Source organism: Limulus polyphemus, unplaced genomic scaffold (genome assembly GCF_000517525.1).
Source record: "Limulus polyphemus unplaced genomic scaffold, Limulus_polyphemus-2.1.2 Scaffold1099, whole genome shotgun sequence".
In the NCBI taxonomy this organism is placed as follows: domain Eukaryota; kingdom Metazoa; phylum Arthropoda; class Merostomata; order Xiphosura; family Limulidae; genus Limulus; species Limulus polyphemus.
The window spans coordinates 96,225-116,278 of NW_013666709.1; the positions used below are offsets into that span (position 1 = coordinate 96,225).

The 20,054-nt window shown below is 31.4% G+C and overlaps 1 protein-coding gene across 4 annotated transcripts in view; it reads left to right on the plus strand.

The window, feature by feature from the left end:
- Positions 1 to 20,054, plus strand: part of LOC106462123 (E3 ubiquitin-protein ligase RNF19B-like) — a 51,120-nt gene that overhangs the window by 1,862 nt on the left and 29,204 nt on the right. The window contains exons 2-6 of one of the 4 annotated variants that reach the window (XM_022389269.1): positions 7,582 to 7,695; positions 16,269 to 16,564; positions 16,978 to 17,237; positions 19,282 to 19,443; positions 19,555 to 19,757. In XM_022389269.1, coding sequence (XP_022244977.1) covers positions 16,361 to 16,564; positions 16,978 to 17,237; positions 19,282 to 19,443; positions 19,555 to 19,757 — 829 coding nt within the window. In that variant the 5' untranslated portion in view covers positions 7,582 to 7,695; positions 16,269 to 16,360. Of the gene's footprint in view, positions 1 to 7,581; positions 7,696 to 12,963; positions 13,199 to 16,266; positions 16,565 to 16,977; positions 17,238 to 19,281; positions 19,444 to 19,554; positions 19,758 to 20,054 lie in introns of those variants that run through there. The other 3 variants (XM_022389270.1, XM_022389271.1, XM_013922012.2) reach the window with 3 other exon arrangements.

The following is a 20,054-nucleotide window of genomic DNA, read 5'->3' on the forward strand; positions in this document are numbered from 1 at the left end:
CGGAGTTGAAACATGGCAATACAAAACAAATGTATCATCTTTGCAGTCCAAACTCTGCTTCAAAAATATGGTTTACTAATAATTAAAATTACTCAAAATATTATATAGCTATTTACTTACAGAAACCGTTTCTGTTTCAGCTCTTTATTTCATTGTTTTTCTAGTATTTTTAACTGCAAAAATGCTTTTCATCATCTTATGTTGATCAGTGTGTATTTATCCTGTTGTATCGGTAAACTAAAAATTGGACATAAAACTATGCTTAAAAATTTTTAATAATACAAAGTCTTATTGAAATTTTTATTAGGTATTTGGTTTGTTTTCAAAGTGATCATTAAGAAAAGACAAATAGTCATTTGCAGCATTTTCAATAAAAATTTATTCCCAACATTATACCGTAACAAAAACAGAAATTTATACACACACAGATGAATAAAAAATATCTAGAACAATAAGGATGTGATTATGCATTTTCAAGTGATTAACATGTCTTTTTACTTATTGACATTAGCTCATTTTTTTATCATAATTAGTATAGAGTTTGATTTGTCTTACTATTCTTACAGACAACATTTGCAGTTAAGAAGCTCTAAATAGAGATAACAGATTTTGTAGCATTTTTTATCTATTTGGATTATAATTGCAGAAAGAAAGATATGTTTAGATTCATGAATGATATATTAAGCAAATATAACAATTTTTATAGATTTTAATATTTTCTTCATCCATCAAAAATAGGTTGTATATACATCCAAGCTGGTTTATTTTGTAAATATTAAGCTGATATACAAATGTTTTGATTATCACGAACCATGATAGTGGATCTTAATAGGGTTTGCCCAGGAATATCACAAAAATTCTAGTCGGACATACAGCAAAAACCATCTTAAAAAGCAGACTTGTTATTGAAATAACACTTAAGACTTTCTATCTCAATAGCTAAGGCTGCTAAAATATTGATAATAGCAAAAAGGTTGATTTTCCGATTGTTAGACAGAATTCAAAATTCATCCATTTGTTATTCATATTATTATTATTAACATTATTGTTGTTTCACAAGCCTACAGAAAAAATGGCTATGAATACTTTATTCAAACCTGGGCAATCTACTATAAAACTCCTGCGCATGTCATAGGACTATTTTCTGTGGTTCTATTCCCCTCGATGGACACAGCAGAAAGCTCGATGTGGCTTTGCTGTAAGAAAAACATGGTGGGAGAGAGCATTGTGTTGTTAAATATGGGAAGGAACTTGTTGTAGCCATACATACATATTATACTTGGTTTCCCAGTGATACTAACGGGGTACTTCCTTTAATTATTTGGAATAGTCAATTGTTAACCAATGAGGAGCAACAAAGATCACATGCTTATTCAAACAATGGGCGGCAAGTAAATGGTGCTGTTAATTTTTCAGTATTACTTTGTTTATCTTATTTTCATACAGAGATACTCTTCTAGCAACCTCAGTATTTATGTTTTGCAAGTGTTCGTTCATCTAAATTGAGTAAGTTTGAATGCTGTACATTGACTTCTAGTTTTCTGCATTGTTTTATAAGCACTTTTGCATACAGACCTATATTGAACCTTTCATCTTATTGGAAGCTTATTCTTCTAGAGGTAAAACAGAACCTTTTGAAAGTTGTAGTTGTTATAAAGTTAGTGTCTCTCTGTAAATGTTAAAACCACCACGCTAGCTGTGACATAAACGAGTCCTTTATAAGTATTCAATGTTGAATATCGGTATAATGACCTTCACAAATATGTGTTTTGATTTGTGACACAAAGAGCCCTTATTAAGTTAATGCAGTTTCAAAGATTGACTAATGAAGTGTATTTAGTATTCAGCGTCGAATATCAGTATTACAGACTGTTTGTGTCAAGATGTGTTACATATCATGTGATAGAGCATTTAATGACTTTCACAAATGTGTGTTGATTTGTGACACAAAAGTCCCTAATATGTTATTGTTAATGCAGTTTCAAAGATTGACTGCTGAGCTGTGCTTAGTGTTGGAAGTCAGCGCTATAGACTCTTTGTGTCAAAAAGTGTTTATATGTCACGGAATAGAGCATTTAATTACCTTGTCCAAATCTTGAGAGGTTACATATACACTATCTTTGACGATGCATAAAAAAGTTTTAAAACAGAATAGTATGCTGAAAGTTACTGATAAAAACACATTTTTCTATGATATTTTAGAGGATCAGCCAGTTAAGTATTATATTATGTTTTTAGCTTCATTCTAAGTGTTGTTTTTAGGAGTTTACTATTCCACTTTTTACTTATTATATGGAAAGTTTTTAATGCATTTGGTGTGCTTCCGAACGCTTTTCTACCATTTAGCGGAACTAAGCATTTCATGTTTTACTTAGTGCTTGTAGCTAGGGCAAACATTGTGTCAGAGATACCATAACAACTCAAATTTAAAAAAATTCTGAAATATAAGGGGTTTTTACTTCTTACTGAAGGCCAAAGGTAGGCAGGGACAACGTTGAAATATAAATGACTATGTTGTCTGTATAATTTTGACCATAGGTATAGCTGCATAAGCTTCAACAAATAATCAAAAAATATTACATTAAAATTTTAAATACTGCTTATTTAAAATTAAAGATATACCAGGGAGTCCTTTGTGAAAACTCGGAAGGTTTTCTTGTACAAGCAACAGTAATTGATAACACCAGATTCTTTCTATCTGTGCTGTGAATCCATAATGAAATAAACCTCAATCTTTTAATTTGAATTTCCAATTCGTGGCTTCCTCATTTTATGTAAAGGATAATTGTCTAACAGTGTGTGCATGGAATTGATTGCAACTGGACAATAAGCCAATGAACTATAGCATTTCATATTGATGACAGTAGTAACAATAGTGTATTACTCACTTTTTACCATAAACAAATGGTCCTATCACCAACTGATTTTGCAAAAAGCAACAAATTGAAGTTGTGTTTTAACTGATCATTAGTGTTGGAAATCAGTTCTTATTAACATACCTGAAACATACTAATTTGCTGTGTGGTCAATCAAGTAGAGTAGGGAAAAAAATTGAATCAATTCCTCCTAAAATCTAATTTTCAAGATCAGGTTTTATTCTTTTTCTGTGTCCATTTTCACAAATTTTTATATTGAACACTTGCTTACAATAAAAGAAAAGGGTTATAACATAAATATACAATGCAGTCCCCATTACAATGGAAACTTGGAACTACTGCATGAACCTTTAGAATATTACAAGAAATTTGATAAACATCTTATTTACGTGATTTGATAAATCCACAGTTAGCTAAGCAAGGGATGTCAAAGTGATCTGAATTAACTTGCTTGACCCAACAAATTTTGGCCTAACAGTTGGGAATTCCTGGTCTAGACTTATTTCAGACAGCCAGGACTGGTTTGCTATACCAAGCAGAATAGAGTTATGAATAAAAATAATGTTAATCAGTAGTGTAGTAGTAGTGAGATATATCCTCAATATAAAGAAATATATATATATATACATATCAAGATTAAGTGAACAACATTTAGTTAATGTATTTGCTGCCACCAGTAGTATTAATAATTCATACCCTAGTACCAATCACATTTTTCTTTTTTTCACTTAACCCAGGTGTCTAATATTTATGTGGGTAACTGCTATGTTTAATTATCTCATTGAAGCCACTTGTAATATGTGACCCATTGGTGTGTCACCTGGTCCATAACTAAAAGTCGATTGTCACCCATCAGTGGGGCACATGGTAGCAAACATGTTAAAATTAAACATCCAGTTTTAATTTTAAAACTATTCTCAACAAAGTAGATTACTGGACAATTATATAAAAAATCAAAAATCTACATGCAACTGAATTTTGATGTTAGTTTTATTTTGCAGTCTTTAGCATTATTACATCTAGCAGTAAGTAAACATACTTTTTAGTTATATGTGTAATTTTGTCAAAAAGGCAAGTCTGCAGTTTGGCTTCCAGAGTATACATCTTCTGTTAAAGCATTAGCTCTTGAATTTGTAATCTTTCTATTCTACAAATCAAACAAACCACCCATAGTAAGTCTGTCCAAACTCTTAATAATTTAGACTGAACTGAGTCACTTCTAATTCTGTTAAACTCTAGGGAAGACAAATCTAAAACCTGAAGGTCTTCTTGTACCTGAAACTTCTTAAATCAGATATCATTTTCGTAGCATATTCTTGCACTTTTTTCCAATAAGTTGATGCCTGTTTTGTTGTATGGGTATAAAACTTACGCAGTACTGTAAATGAGGCCTCTTTAGAACCTTATTCAAATTTACAGTAATCTTTTTAACTCTCAAAGTCAGTGTAGCATATAGCCTTTTATATCCAAATACCTATCCAACAAAAAGTGTAATTTAGCAGCATACACCACATCATCAGGTAGACCATTCTTCTAGTTTTATTAAAAGTGAAATTGGGATCTTGGCTTCTAGAACTTATAAAATATAAAGAGCAATGTGACAAAAGGTCATCTGGCTCAACCAGTCACCCCTCATCCATATATCTGTATATATATATATCAAACCTTTATCTAAAGACCACTCAAGGGGAGAAGTCAGAGTAGTCTTCAAATAGATTTATGTTCATTACAAAATGAAGCCATTGAAGAAATCACTGATCTTAGTTGCTTGCTTTGTGAAGCTGATACAATGTCTAGAATGATACTACCACCCCCAGTGACTCAGCAGTAAGTCTGCAAGCTTATAATGCTAAAAACTAGGTTTCTATAACCCCTTACCCATATTTCAACAAAAAATACACCAACACAACACACATTAATACACTTGTTAAAAAATTGTCTCTACAAACACACTAAACCTCACTGCATAGGTATCTTTCTCAAGTTATGCATGCTGTGTATGCTACACTTAGGAACCAGTTTGTGCAACACACAGGTGCCTGAGTGAGATATTAACTACTAAAACAAGCAAAAGTCAAAGTTCTCATGAAAAAATAAATCCAATGAACCCTATGTTCTGCTCAGGGCCCTAAGCAATTGCTTAGTCTGCTTATGCCTAGTGTTGCTGCTGAGTGTAAAAGATTTGGTTAATATTGAATAATCAATACAAACATAAAATATGTTAAATTTTACTGACAAATGTAATTACACTGTATTAGGAACAGACATATTCCATACATGTACTTAATTCTGCTTTCTTGTTCCCTTATTTATTCACCCAAAAAACCTACCATAAACAATTAAAGTAGAAAGTTCATGATTCATATTAGACCTAATTTCTAAATTTCTGGTAATATTAAGCTAAACTTCTAAAGATGAAAAGATTGGTGACTTACTTGCTAGCATCATCTTGCATTACAAACATTAAAGCTTTTCTTTTTGAAGACGCTGTTGATCTAACACCAAAATATCCACACCTTTCCAAATTGTAGTGAAATATTATGCCATCCTATGTGTTTTTGCTTAATATTGTTTCTTTGTAAGGTTTTGTATAAGTTTGTGTTACCTCTCTCACAACAAAAGTTGGTTATTATAAAGGGACAAATCTTGAATGCAGGCTGATTTTGTATGGTCACTGGTTATTTTGTGCAGTGAGTCAGTACATACAGTATCAGTGAATAAGAGAAAGCTCGTAGAGATTTCTATAAGTCGATAAGAGGTGTTTGAGCAGGTGGGTGCTATATACAGGTGAACACTATGACATGCTTGAATATGTGTGTGTGTGTATGTGTCTCATTGGAAGACTAACCAGGCTCTCTAAAAAAATTTTAACAAAGAAAACAACTGTAAACCTACTTCTCATACCATACAGTTATTAACTCTAATATTGAATTTTAATGTCTTTTTTATTTTCCATGCTATAAGCAAATCATCTAAGCCCTTACCAATTTCATATGTGAATGTTTTTCTAGTTCTTTTTGTTTCAGAGAATTCAAGTCCAAATCATTAGTAATATTAGGTAACAGCAGGTTCAATGAAATCACCCATTGCTTGACAAATTTTGCTGCTAAGACATCAAAACAAAATTACATACATATGTCTATACAAAAAATATCTTAAATGAGTACAGATCTAGTATGTAGCCTGTTTGTCTTTTTGTAGCATGCAGATATCATTCATATTGCAAGGTTGCCTATATTGCACACACACATTCCACTCTCAATGGTACCTCATGAGTATATCTTAAAAATGTTACATTAAATTATTTTCAGACTTCAAAACTTATGGGCTATTCACACTATACTAAAATTTTCAAGTGAAAATGCTTAAAGCTTCTTTTAGTAATTGTACTTAATATTTTTTTCCCTTAGATCAGTGCTCATCTCCCAAAAATTGTAGGCCTTTTTATAATTTCCATATTATAGTGAATTTTTTTACACTTGTTAATATTGAAATACATTTTCCATATTCTGACCATATTTTCTTTACTGCTTAGGCTCTTTTTAGGAATCGAAGTTTTCATCAGTGCCTCTTTGTATTAGTTTGTGAACATACTGTCTTATTAAACATATCAGTAATGCATATATACAACTTTATAATAAAACTATGTAAATGACAGATACATGGGAAGATTAAGAAACATGAAAATCTGTACTCTGGTCAGTGAATCATATTACTTTTTGTTTGTCCTCATTATAGAATTTTCAGTGAATTAATTGCATTGTATTTTAAGTAACTACAGTAAGATTATGTTAATATAATATTAATTGTTGTCTTGGTTAGTAGTCTATATGACCACCTAAAAATAAAAATTGAATAAAAAGCATTGTGAAAATAACAAAGGAGTTGGAAATCACTGCAAGGATTGTAAAAATGAAAATATTTATATTTCCATGAAGTTAATATGCAACAAACACATTGGGCTAGTGACCTTATTAGGTAGAATTGATGAATTTACCTCAATTTGAATATTGTCTGGCCTGCTATTGGGGGTTAACTTTATTAGAAAGTCTGATAATGTGTATTAATAATAAAGTGTTGGTGTTATGGCAAATTTTAGATTGATGTTTTCATTTATTTAAAGGGTGTACATATATCGTGTATTTACATGAAGATACATAACTTGAGATTTCTGTTTTTATTCAGAAAATTCAAATATGTTCAATTGACTTCCTGTAGCTGTCTGTATAATTTGTGATTGTGAAGATTAAAAGAAGTTTTCTTGTTCACTTTTAAATCATTATAATAAAAAGATAATTTACTTTTATATATTTATTTCATTTAACTTGTATATTTTTCATGAGCTTGTCATTCTTACTGGACATGTGTGAATATTTAAAGTCCTTAACACAGGTAAGAAAACATTCATTCAGTGAGCAACAAGCTGGTTTGACATAATGCTTACATTTATTTAGTGCATTCTACATAATTTGGCTAGTAGCTTTTTATTTATATCCAGTCTTGGCAGGCAGACTTGGGATGGCCCAGGAGGTATTTTTATCTATGTTGCATAGTCTAAAATGCCTCATGATGGTTATTGCCTGGAATACCATGTTTGAAACTGTGTTTATACCCCCCACTTACAAGCTAGCAAGACCAAACTTGGCACATGTATTCAGGCACTATGGGTGGATGTCCTAAGGTGTTTTTTTTCTTTTTTTTTTAGGTATAGACCTCCCTTGGGGTAGCTATAGAAGTAATTGGGGATACTGGAGAAGTTTGATCAGTACATTGGGACTTTTGTGAATCATAAGGAGGTCTTTGAACCCCACAGTGGAGGGTAGGTGTTTTATGCAAGTGTTTTCAATTACAAAACTGTGGTCTTTGTGTGGCTAAACTAGCTAGAAATTTAATCGCACTTCAGAATCACTAACAAATCAGAATCTACATATCCACGTAAATGAAGTATGCTAGTAAAAACTGAGCTTGTTGTGGTTTTGAAAAACCAAAACTGTGTGTCATTAGCTTACCAGCTTAATAAATAGATTAAAAAAAAAGGTATTACCAGTGGCCAAATTACATATTCTGTTGACTTCTGTCTATATGTATTTTTTTTAAATCGCTTTACGAGACACATGTCTTACTGATTTGTTCCCTATCAAGCCTTTACTGTTGCCAGTGTACCTGAAACTATCCACAAAAATGAACGTATGTGTATGGTTGAAGATGATTTAAATATACGTAGCTTGAGCCTTGACCCAATTGCGGTTAACGTTGAAGGTTATGTGTAGCGAATGTTACCTATATTTATTATACGATCTGTTGTTATTCTTTAACAAATCGACGTCAGCATAAAGTTTTTCAGTTTTAAACGTAATTCCAAATTTAAGTGCGAATGTGCCATAAAGTTATGTTAAGGTTAGGTGTGAAATGAGTTGAATGTTCAAACAAAAGTATTGGTCCTATGTCTGGTTAATATACAGCGGCTTTATTACAGTTGATATGTAACTGTAAGTAAGTATTTGTCAAAGTATTACATATTGCTACGAGGTTAGCATGTAAGCTTTTATTATAAGTTACTAGTTAGTAAAATCTCTGTAACTTGTTTTGTTTTCACAAGCTATCAGTATTTGTCAAAATATTGAAAGTAAATAAATCTATTGCCATGAGACTAACATGTAAGCTATTAAAATGGAACATTATTATTATTATATAAATATGAAAAAAAAATTAACTGAAAGTAGGGATCGTTGGTTATTCGTAGAATTGCTGTAAGAAGTATCCCAAACAAAATAAATTCTGCAATAGAAAGTACGCAAACAAGTAAATACTGTTTTTTATTCGTCATCTGAATAGAATTTTCAGTGAATTATGCTGTGTTTAAGCATTGACAGTAAGATTGTTGCAATTGGATATCAACCGGTGTCGTGGTTAGTAGCCTATGGCCCAAGTCTAATTGTTAATAGCGTGCTAACCATTACAACGATTGCATTGTGTTTTCTTCACTCTCATAATCGTAATCGAATTTCCTACATGAAATTATGTAATAATTTTGTGTGTTTCTGGTACTAATGTTTTAAAAGTTGGTTTTGTACGATGTAAAATAAGTGTGTTATCTAACACTTACACAATCAGTATAAGTAAATAGGATAGGTTATGAGGTGGGTGGTCAAGACAGGTCTAAAAATCGTCGGTGTAGTTTGAATAGAGCGTTATATAAGTTAACTGAAAAATTGAATCAATCAGCAGACCAAAGGATGGTACAATATGAATCAACATTTACACGCGTGTATCAGCGGGAAGGGGAATGTTCATTGATAAGCCAGGCCGTTATAGGAAAAGTAGGATGAATGTAAAACTAAAAATATGCTTTACGCGTATTTATTATTTTCTTAAAACCCTGTCATATAGTATGTTGTGAGTTCTGCATTGGATATTTGGTGCACCAGAAGATATTATATTTAAATGCATCTGTATTCTAGACAGTCTATCATAATGCAAATAAGTAATTAATTAATTTAGGTTACCATTTTGTAGGCTTTGCAGTAAATATTGTTTATCTGTAGGCTTTTAAGTTACATAGTTCAGTAAGGTTGAAAGTTGGCATAATTGGGACCATGATGGTTTTGAGATAAGTTGCATATTTAACTCCTTCCATAATTTGCCCAAGATAACTGGCACCATCCATGTTTCCAAAAATTTCTCACTGTATTTTTAATTTTTGCCTAAATTTATTAGCATGTTATAATGTATTGCAATCAATGCTCACTAGATGGCATTGAAAATGTTGTTTTTACTGATTTCTATTAGATTTATTCTGAATTGTGTATCATAACCACTGGAGAAAAGTATTTCTGTTCTTTACTGTAGTTTCATTGAAATAGTATATATTCTGTATAAATCTAAACATGTAACATTCATTTTTTGAGTATATTTTGTGCAAATATATAATAACATATCATAAAAGAACTTTTGGTTCATTGATATATATAATTATAGGCTATCAAAACTGAATAAAAACTGATTTTTTAGTTCATTTCCAAAAAAAGCTAGATACGTGAGAGGGTTAAATACCTAGAAGTAAAACTTTAACATGCTGCATGATTGGACTTTAAGTTTAGTTACAAGTTAATTATTTGCAATTTTCTACTAAATTGTTAGCTAGATGGGAATCTAATAGGTTAAAATTCCTCTCTTATGTATTACACACTAAGGTTTAGTGAATGAAATGAAAGTTAAAATTTGTACCATAAGTCTGAGGTGTATTGCAACATAGAGTGTTTTTAAAGATCTTTTAACAGTAGTGTGAAAGTTTGTGAAAGAAAGCAACAGAGATTGTCATAAAAAATATAGAAAAATTGGTGCAACAAAAATAAGATTATCACCAGCAACTTGGAAAAATGCTGGAATAAACTAGAAGTGAAAATTAGTGGGATTTTGAAGGGTAATGACAAGGAACATGAAGAGCTTGGAAAGAAATTAGCACAACAAGATCAGCAGTTTAAAGATAAATGTAACATTAATGTTTAGAAGGCTGTATTACGTATGACAAATTCCATTGCAAAAAGTGCAATTGAAGGAATTATAAGGAGATGTAAGAAAAGTTTAATAATGTACAGAATACAATAGGAGTAATGAAGGAAATGACATACAAGCAAGTTTGAAAGAGTCATGAAGTAAATGACGTACAAGAAAGTTTGAAAGAGTCATGAAGGAATGGAGTTGAAGGAGTTGTAAATCAAAGAGTGAGGTTAATAGTCTTTGATGTGTAGTTCATAGCTCTATAAGAAATTTGAAGATGACTAATTGTCACAAAATAGAAGTAAGTGGGTTCCAAAATTAACACTGCTGTAAGAGGCCCTATACAGACAGAGTGGACTTGTTGCTGGACTAATTCAGACAGCCTTAATTTATTTTATCCAGTGTACAGGAATAATTGGTAGCAGGTTACATTATCTTGACCTTTAAACCTGAAACAGCAGGCTATACATTGACTACTCCTCTTGGGGCCTCAGGATAAACTTCTGGTATTCCAGTTTTCTTAGATTTGCTTCTTGTAACAATATTATTACATCTTCTTATCCAACAACAAACTACTTGACTGCAACAATTATTGAAACAACAGGATTCACAAAATCATTTTCATCCTTTTTAAAACATATAAGATCTAGTTAGAAATTATTTCTATGGGAAATAAATGGAATTATGGAGAGTAATTTGTCCATTGTGCTGCTTGACTGAAAGGTCCAGCTCTTTTAACCTAGAAACTAAGCTCAGAATATTTACATGATTACTATCATTGGTATTTACTTTTTCCATTAATTTTGAAATGATCTATCAGAGGGGTTCCCAAATTTGCCAACCAGTGGATCCCCTTCAACTTCTTTACTGTATTGGCAGACCACCTTTACAGCTTGATTCTAGTTTTAAGAAAAGAATATTGCAAAGATATTTAAAATGGAAAATTAAAAAAAAATTTTTACAATTGACTTTAATGTGAAGGATGATACTACTTTGCTGAAAAAATCTTGCAGATTTCTGGGTCAGTGTCTGACAGTTTCAAACCAAGGTTCCGGCTGCACGTTTATTTTATTTCTATACTTTGATTTTATATAAGCAAGTTGAGAGAAACTTCACATTTTGTTTTATTCATTATTCTTTCAGTATATGGTAATTTCATAAATTTGATGTATTACTGCGGACCCCCTTAAATACTATTGAGGCCCCCCAGGGGGTTCATGGATGACAGGTTGTGAACCTCTGACCTATCTGGTTGAGGTATCACTAGTAGAATGAAGAAGAAAGGAAAAAATTTTGAAAACTTTAAGAAGAACACCTCTTTAGTCAAGAAATCCTCAAAAGAAACAGGATTCAATACCACATAATAATTTCATAATTGCAACTTGTAGGGAAGTTGTTCAGCTCACCATGAAGCATTACTCCATCAAAGCTGTTGATAAACAGCTTGGAATATGAATTTGAGATAGTGAAATCTTAAGGACAATTAGTATTGATATAATGTTTAGTATGCCTGAAAATTAATTATATTCTTGTAAGATCTACAAAAGTGAAAGATTATTTAACTGAATGTAAAAATGAATGAAATTGCCAAATTTTGAAGCTGTGGAAAGTTTGTTATATCAAGGAGAATAGAGATAATAGTATAAAGTAAAGACTCGTTGTCAGCATGCTTAAGATCTAAAGAGGAAGTCCTGCCTTCTCACAAAAGGTGTGAAGGATTTTTACAGAATGACATACATGTACGACTCTTCATGACCTGATTATTGAGTGTTGTTGTAACACACCATTAGTGTACCCAGTAATCAACGTTGAATAAAAAAAAAGGTACATTATAGATTTGAAACTGTTGTTTTGGCACATATTTGTCACTGTTTTAGTGATCCATCTGATGCCAAATAGAAAGGAATAACTTAATAGAAATAATAACTTAATCAATACTATTGTTTCCAGTTATTACTGTTTTCGACTATTCCAAGTAATCACTATATTTCCATTAGATTTCTCATTATTACTTTCATTGTTCAACTTAATCTATTAGTATCCTGATTCATGAAAGTTATCAACTAATCAAAATTAGTGCTTATAATCTACTTTTTATTATTACAACTATATAAGTCTTATGTGAGAATGATTGATTAATGAGCCAGACAGTTATTTGGTTAGCAAATTTCACTAATCACACAGCTCTACTATAAGCAGGAGACTGTGCCAGTTTTTTGTTCTACAATTTGAACTATTCAATAAAATAAGTGTTTATTCTGATAGGACTATCAAAGGATATTTATTTTAGCTAAAGTACTTTGATGACATCATAACTCATGGAAAGACTTAAGTGGTGCTTGTGAAATGTTTTGATACAGTATTTATAGGTCATTATGCTATTTATGAAGTAATTTCTTTGTGTGGCTCCTCCTCTCACAGCATATGAATAAATCTTACAGAGAAGAAGGAAAAACAGAGGAATTCACTGCTTTCGAGGAAGGTTTTACTTAATATTTGTGTTAACCAACACATCTCATATAACTTCTAGACACAGATGATAGAAACTTTGCAGTATAAGTGGAAGGAAGTTATTATGACTGTAGGATGTAAAAGAAAGATGAATCTAATTCAATTGAATCTGATAATCTCAATTTAAAATATTCTTCACTACATGGAAAGCAGGGTTTGTGTGAGCACTTGAAAACTATGCATATTTACTGCTGAAGTTTTGGGATAAACCTTCAAAAGGACAACTTATAATAAGAGTGTACAGGTGACAAACAGCTATCTTCCATGTGCAGAATATCTTCATTTATCGTCACACAATGGTTATAAAAAAAAAGGTATGTAAATAAACATTCTGTGCTTACATCTGATTAAAGCACTCCCATAACTATCTTTTAGTGTGACACTCAAGGAACTGTTCACATATGTATGAAATTCAAGTCATTAGCAAAGTTCTTGCTTTACTCCAGGAGTTCTGAACATTTATATCTTAAATATAACATTCCCTCTGTCTATCCCAGTCTGAATGGCATTTCTCAATCAGTTTCTAACAATGTCCACAATAAAGGGTTATCTGTGAAAAATCCCTAAAGAAATGCAAGGTTGCTTGTAAAATTATGCTCACTTTCAATAAAGTTGGGCTTATGTTATGAAAAGGCCTTATTCTAGTTTTATTTTTATCAGAAAGATGTTACTAAATAGCTAATGTCTAAAATACCTAAATATATTCAAGAGTTCCAAATTTAAATTACCTGTAGGGTAAAAACTTAAACTTTTCTTTAAGAAAGCTACATATTACTGTAGCCACTGAGAGAATCCAACATCAGTCTGTTTAGATAATACTTTATGCTATTATTTGTAAGTATTCGACATTATCATAATTACAAGTAAATATTCTAATTGGTGTATTGCCAAATAGACTTCTACCTTGTGTCCAAGGTGCTACGTAGTTAATTGTAATGTCATTGTGTAAAAGTCTGTCTTCAGTTGACCTACATCTTTGAAACACACTGCTGATAATTTCTTACATTTTGTTCAATTCAACTGTTTATAAAAACAGATTTTTGTAGAAATAGTTTGATAAAATTTAGTTTCAGGATAGTCTACTTGTCCAACAGATAAGATATTAAGATAATAGTACTTATTCAGTTCTCAGGTCCAGTTGCTGTGAAAAATATAAACTGATGCCTAAAAAAATTGTTATGTAATGAATCTTTTATTTGAATGTTGCCGCAAACACTGCATAGCAAAACATGCTAAAGGCATGCCAACATTCTTCCATTTCCAAACTTAGTTTCTAAAAGAAAAGTTTAGAGGATGGGACAGCCAAGATGGATCAATAGGTCCTTTGTTGTCCCTAAACATTGTTATTTATATATATGTATGTAACAACATTTTCATGTAAGAAAAGTGTTCTGTTTTGTGTATTGCTATATTCTTATGTTAAGAAAGTCAAAACATCAGGAAATGTAATAAATATTTTTACTAATGGGGAAAAGATTGTCTATTTTGTCAGTATATATTATTAAGTTTATTTTGTTTTTACTTTGAGCAGTAAATTTCTTTTATAATTTGTAAATGGTAAACTTGATAACTGTATGACTGAACAATTTATTTTGCTACATAAATAGATATCATTATACCTGGTTTTTAATGCTAAGCAAAGCCAACTTGGAAATAGCATCGGATATACATATATAAGGTTTGTCAAAATGCATATGCCAAAAAGAAAGTTGAATGAAATTTGTATTATTGGAGATAGCAACAAAATTAAAAACAAATTATGATCTGAAGGCTTGTAAGTTTTATTTAATTTAATAAATAAACTTCTACATATTACATTAGCTAAAATCAGTCTAATTCTGCATTCAAATTCTGAGAACACATTTCCAACACAACTGTAGGGATGGATAAAACAGCATCAAGGATATGAAGTTTCAGTTTATGGTAGATTTTTGTTTTCAAAGAACCCCAAATAAGTCCAAAGGGGTGAAATTGGGGGAACTCTTCAGGAGTTGTCATTTCATTAGAAAAAAAAAAAAACAGAGTTAGTTCTGAAATCTGCAATAAAACACATTCATAAATAATAATGTAAGTAATACAAGCAATAATTAACTTAAATAAAATTTACAAGTCTTTAGAAGATATTTTGTTTTGAATTTTGTTGTTATCTCAAATAATATAGAAGTTTTTAACTTTCTTTTTGGTATATTCTGGGACACTGTGTTAATTAAATAATAATTTTTGCATGATACCGCTTGTATTATAAATATCCATCCAGTTTATTTGCTATTCACCATGTCATTATAACATATAGCTTTAGTTCTGTTAAATGTGGCTGTTGGTTATTAAAGAAAAGTTTTTGAATTTCTTTCTTATCTTGATAAGTTTACCAACCTAGATAGGGTTACTTATAACCTACAATTTCTTTCTAGAGATGTAACAGTGGCAAGTAAGCTATCTTATGCTCTCTTGAAAAAATTATTGTTTAGTCTTCATAAAACTGCAAAACAGATTGCCAAAATTGTAACTCACTTTGAACAACAACTATATTTGTATTGTCGAACAACACTCTTTTTTGAAATGCATAATTAGAAACAATTTTTAAATGAACATGACATGTTACTCCACAGTTATGATTTAGAAGATGCAAACTATACTAGCATTGAATTGATAACTCCTAACAGTTTAGTGTAGAACTACATTGTATTAGTGTAAACAGAGTTTAAACAGTTTCTTTCAACAATGTTTTCACTGTGACGTAAAAAGAGAAATACTTGTTTTGAGGTCTAGTTCTTATTTTGCTTCCTAACCACTTTCTTTCCAGATGTACTGAAAGAAGGGTATTTAGTTTTACATTGCCTATTAGCACTTCTTTTCCAGAAGTACTGTAAGAAGGTCTTCTAGTCTTCCATTGCCTGCTAACAATTCTTGACCAGAAGTAGCAGAAGAAAGTTGTCTAATTTTACATTGTCTGCTAGCCATTTCACTCAATAAGAATTGAAATGGAAGGTCATCTAGTTTTTACTTTAACTCCAACCACTTTCTTGTCTAGAAGTAGTGTAAGAAAGTCATCTAGTTTTATATTTCCTGCTAGCCACATTCCACTCGGGAGTAAGGAGACATTCTGTCTTTTGTAGTGTTCTTTGTTTACTTTCTGTGCATCATTTACTGAAGGAAGAAAAAGTCTCATAATGTGTTTCTGTCACTATCTGCTATTTTCTGGACATTGTTTAAAATGGTCTTATTTTGCTTTTATCCTTTTTTCATGCATTTATAATTTCAATTAAGAAAGAATCTAACTTGATAAAATAATTTTTAATTTTCAGAAAGTCAATTACATAGTGGTTTTAAATATGCATATATCTATTTGTATATACCACTGATGATTTTGCTTTTTCGTAGGTGTGAACATTAAAATCAGAGTGGCTGGAGAACATGTCAAATCTATAACACGTTTTCTACAACTTGACCTTGGAGCTTATTTTCAAATAACTATGGCCAGTGCCTCTTCCACTCCATTTAGTAGTAGTATTTCACCTGGACCCCGCAAACATGGCTTCAGCCGGCTTTCTCTGGGACGAATTTTTAACAGCAATCCATTTGGTCGTCGTGGAACTGGGCGGCATCGACCAGTTCAGACAGAAACTGACAGTCGTTCAGAAATCAGTATTGTGGGTGCTCACCCTCTTAACAGAAATGTAAGATTTGATTTGAGTGTATGTAGAACACAATAGTATAATAGATTTGGTTTTGTGCTTGGTCAGTATAATTACATGTGTACCTGTAGTTTATGTAGAACATTTGGATATCAAGGATCTGCTGCAAGGATCTTGTATATAGTATTGAATTTTCTATATAGCAGGGTAAGTTTAGTGTGAGTATTAAATTATTTAACCATTAGTGTATGTTCTGTGTTCATTTGTTTTAAGGTTTGTAACAATCTCAGTTCACATTATTTTGCTTAATGTTCAGCTTTCTTTACAGACACAATTTATATTTTCAAAACAAAAAATATTTCTGTGCTTCTGATTGTTTGATAATGATCTTGTCTACAGTAAAAAAGTATTTGCTATGTAATGATATTGTACTTAATATTCAATTCTTTTTGCAGCAGGATTCATTAAGTATTAAAGGGGCCTACAGGCTTTCAGCAGTTGGTCAGTCTTCAGACTCAGAATCTAACTCCTTGTCTAGTGCACGGAGTGAGGTGGTTCCAGATTCTACCCAGGATAGAGGGATGGATCGGCTAGAATGCCCCTTCTGTCTATTGGAGCTACCAGTCCAGTGCTTCCCAGAGTTAAGCTCATGCTCACATCGTGCCTGCTATAACTGCTTGCAAACATATTTCAAAATTGAGATTTCTGAAAGCAGGTATAAGCTCACACACACTTAGTGATTTACATTTTATCTCTGACATTAGACATTTCTTATTTCTTCATGTTTTTTATATCGTATAGATAGCTGAACTGCATCATTAAAGATAATGTAGTGAATGAAATATACTATCTTGTTTGCTTTCATTTTTCCCTAAGTGACAAATCTGAATAAATTCACAGCCAATTTATTAGCTCTCCTACCTAAAGTTCAGAAATACAGACATCATTAATGAAAATTTTATTTTCAGATATAAGAGCTAGAATGTACTTAATAGAACTTGGATATACATACTTTGTGATACGTTGTGGAATTGTGAGGAGAGGTAAAACTTAACTGCATTTTAGTTATGTCTTTTAGCAGTTGTGTTATTTACCAATAAAGTTTATATTGTTTGTGATGTTGCTTTAAAAATCACCATTATACCTTTTTTGTGGATGTTATTATTTTGTGTTCTAAATTGAATATTTGAAATACGTAAAAGTTTATTAAAGTAATAACAACCCTACCAAGCTGCTCATGCATTATGTAATTTGATACTGTGTTCACCATAACTTGAGCTGTGCTCTTGCCAATTGATTTCTGCTTTGTTACATTACTAGTTAGATATGGTTCAAAGAGCAATATAACAAAAAAAAAAGAAATGTAAACAGATTTGCAACTTTTAAAGACCTTGATGCTGTTTAAAATAAATAATTGTAATTATATTTTACAATCTGCAGTCATTTTAAAAAAAAGTACTTTTGATTTGATTTTATAATTTTCAGTTTTTCCTACAGTTAGTGTTAAAGTAGACCACAAAAAAAATTAAATGATAAAGTATAAAGTTTTACTGAAAAACCTTTGATATTCATTTAGGAGGTTTCAGAGGATGTGTAAATGAAATATGAAAAGTGTAATGTGCAAAAGTATTTTTGTTCTTAACGTGAAAATCATCTTGCACTTATACTAGTAATAACCTGACTTCATAAATTCACCAAATACTGTGTTAAAAAATCTGAAATTTTTTTGTATACAAAAGACTTCACATTTACTAAAAGCTTGCCAAATTTTTTGAAGATACATTTAGTGAACTCAGAATTATAATAAACCTTAATTCTCCATTGTAAGCTCTGTCTATTGGATCAATGTACACAAACGGTTAAGCTGAATTCTGTCAACTATCTCATGTTTAGATTCGTTATCTCTCTCCAACGAGAAATAGAGTTTTAGTACTTAAATGTAAGAGTGATATACTTGGAGATTTTTAAAATATTAAAACATACTACAACAAATGGGCTTTTGTGGCAGAGATGAAATAACTTTTAAGTCCTTCTAAATTACTAGTTTTCTACATACGTTTTTATATTATTTAATCCTTAGTTCTTAAAATAAAATATTCAAGTTTTGTAATGTACATCAACTTTTTCTAATAACTATTGACTTCAGTTAATGATAATCATTAGTTTTGCTACTTGGAGACTTCCTGGTGGAAGTAAGCCAATCATAGAACATTTTTATAAATATAAGTTATACAAATATAATATTACAGCACAGTAAATTTTAATAGATCATTAATGAAGAATATAAGTCACTAGCAATGAGTGTTAGCTGTCTTCTAATTAATTTTGTTTTCTGTTACTACCACTGAAGATTGGTTTGGGCATGGCCTAGTGATTAACATGCTTGACTGTGAATCTGAGGGGACCTGATTCACAGTTTGTTGTTACAAAATCGAGTTCCTCACTTTAAGGCCATCGGCATATTATAAGAGTGACGAAATCCCACTTTTCCATTAGAGTAGCCTAATAGTTTGCAGGAGATGCTGTTGACTAGTTACCATCCGTTTTAGTCTATCAGTTAAAAATTAGTTATGTCTAATGTATATAGGTCTTGTGTAGCTTTGCATGAATATTTGAAATAAATGAACAAAGTCACTGAAGCCAAGGTATATTGGGTAAGACTTTTTTAATAATATTTCAGGCAAATGTAAGTTGTATAACTTCAAGGTAGTAAGATATTAGTGAATGTAAAAGGCTCTCAAAACGTTTTTTATTAACAGAGTAAACATCTCATGTCCAGAGTGCACTGAGCCTCTTCATCCAAATGACATTCGAATGATCCTGAACGATGAAATTGTTATAGCAAAATATGAAGATTTCATGATTCGGCGGGTTTTAGTGACTGAACCAGATGCTAGATGGTGTCCTGCTCCTGACTGTGGGTGAGTGGTCAAGCTTTCTTTATGTCACTTACAATATTAAAATTAGCCTTAGTGATAGTTACTATAACAACTTGCTAAGCTGAATGTTCTAAATCCATCTTTTGTTGATAGGTATGTTGTCATAGCTACTGGGTGTGCAAGCTGCCCTAAGTTGAAGTGTGATCGACCTGGTTGTGATACCTACTTTTGTTACCATTGTAAGCAAGAGTGGCATCCCAACCAGACTTGTGATGCTGCACGAGCTCAAAGAGCTCGCCATTCTCCTCACCCACGCTCTGCTTCGGTGTCTTTCAGCCAAGACTCAATTATTCAAAGTAGGTGGTGGTAGACTGTAATGATAGTGAAGTTAGTAACAGTAACTAGAGTGGTGTATTGCAATATGTATGCATGGGCATGTATGTACACGTGTGTTTCAAGAATAGTTGGTTTTCTATAGATATGTTTGGAGGATCCACTTGTTTTAAGAAAATCAAATTTTTGAAGAAACAAAATTTTAATAGGAAAGTAACTTTTTTTCACATAAACGTTACACAGATTAATTTTGACTGTTGTTAAATACAAGTGAAAGTAAATTACTGTAAACTGTACAAACGCTAAATTTAAATTTTGAG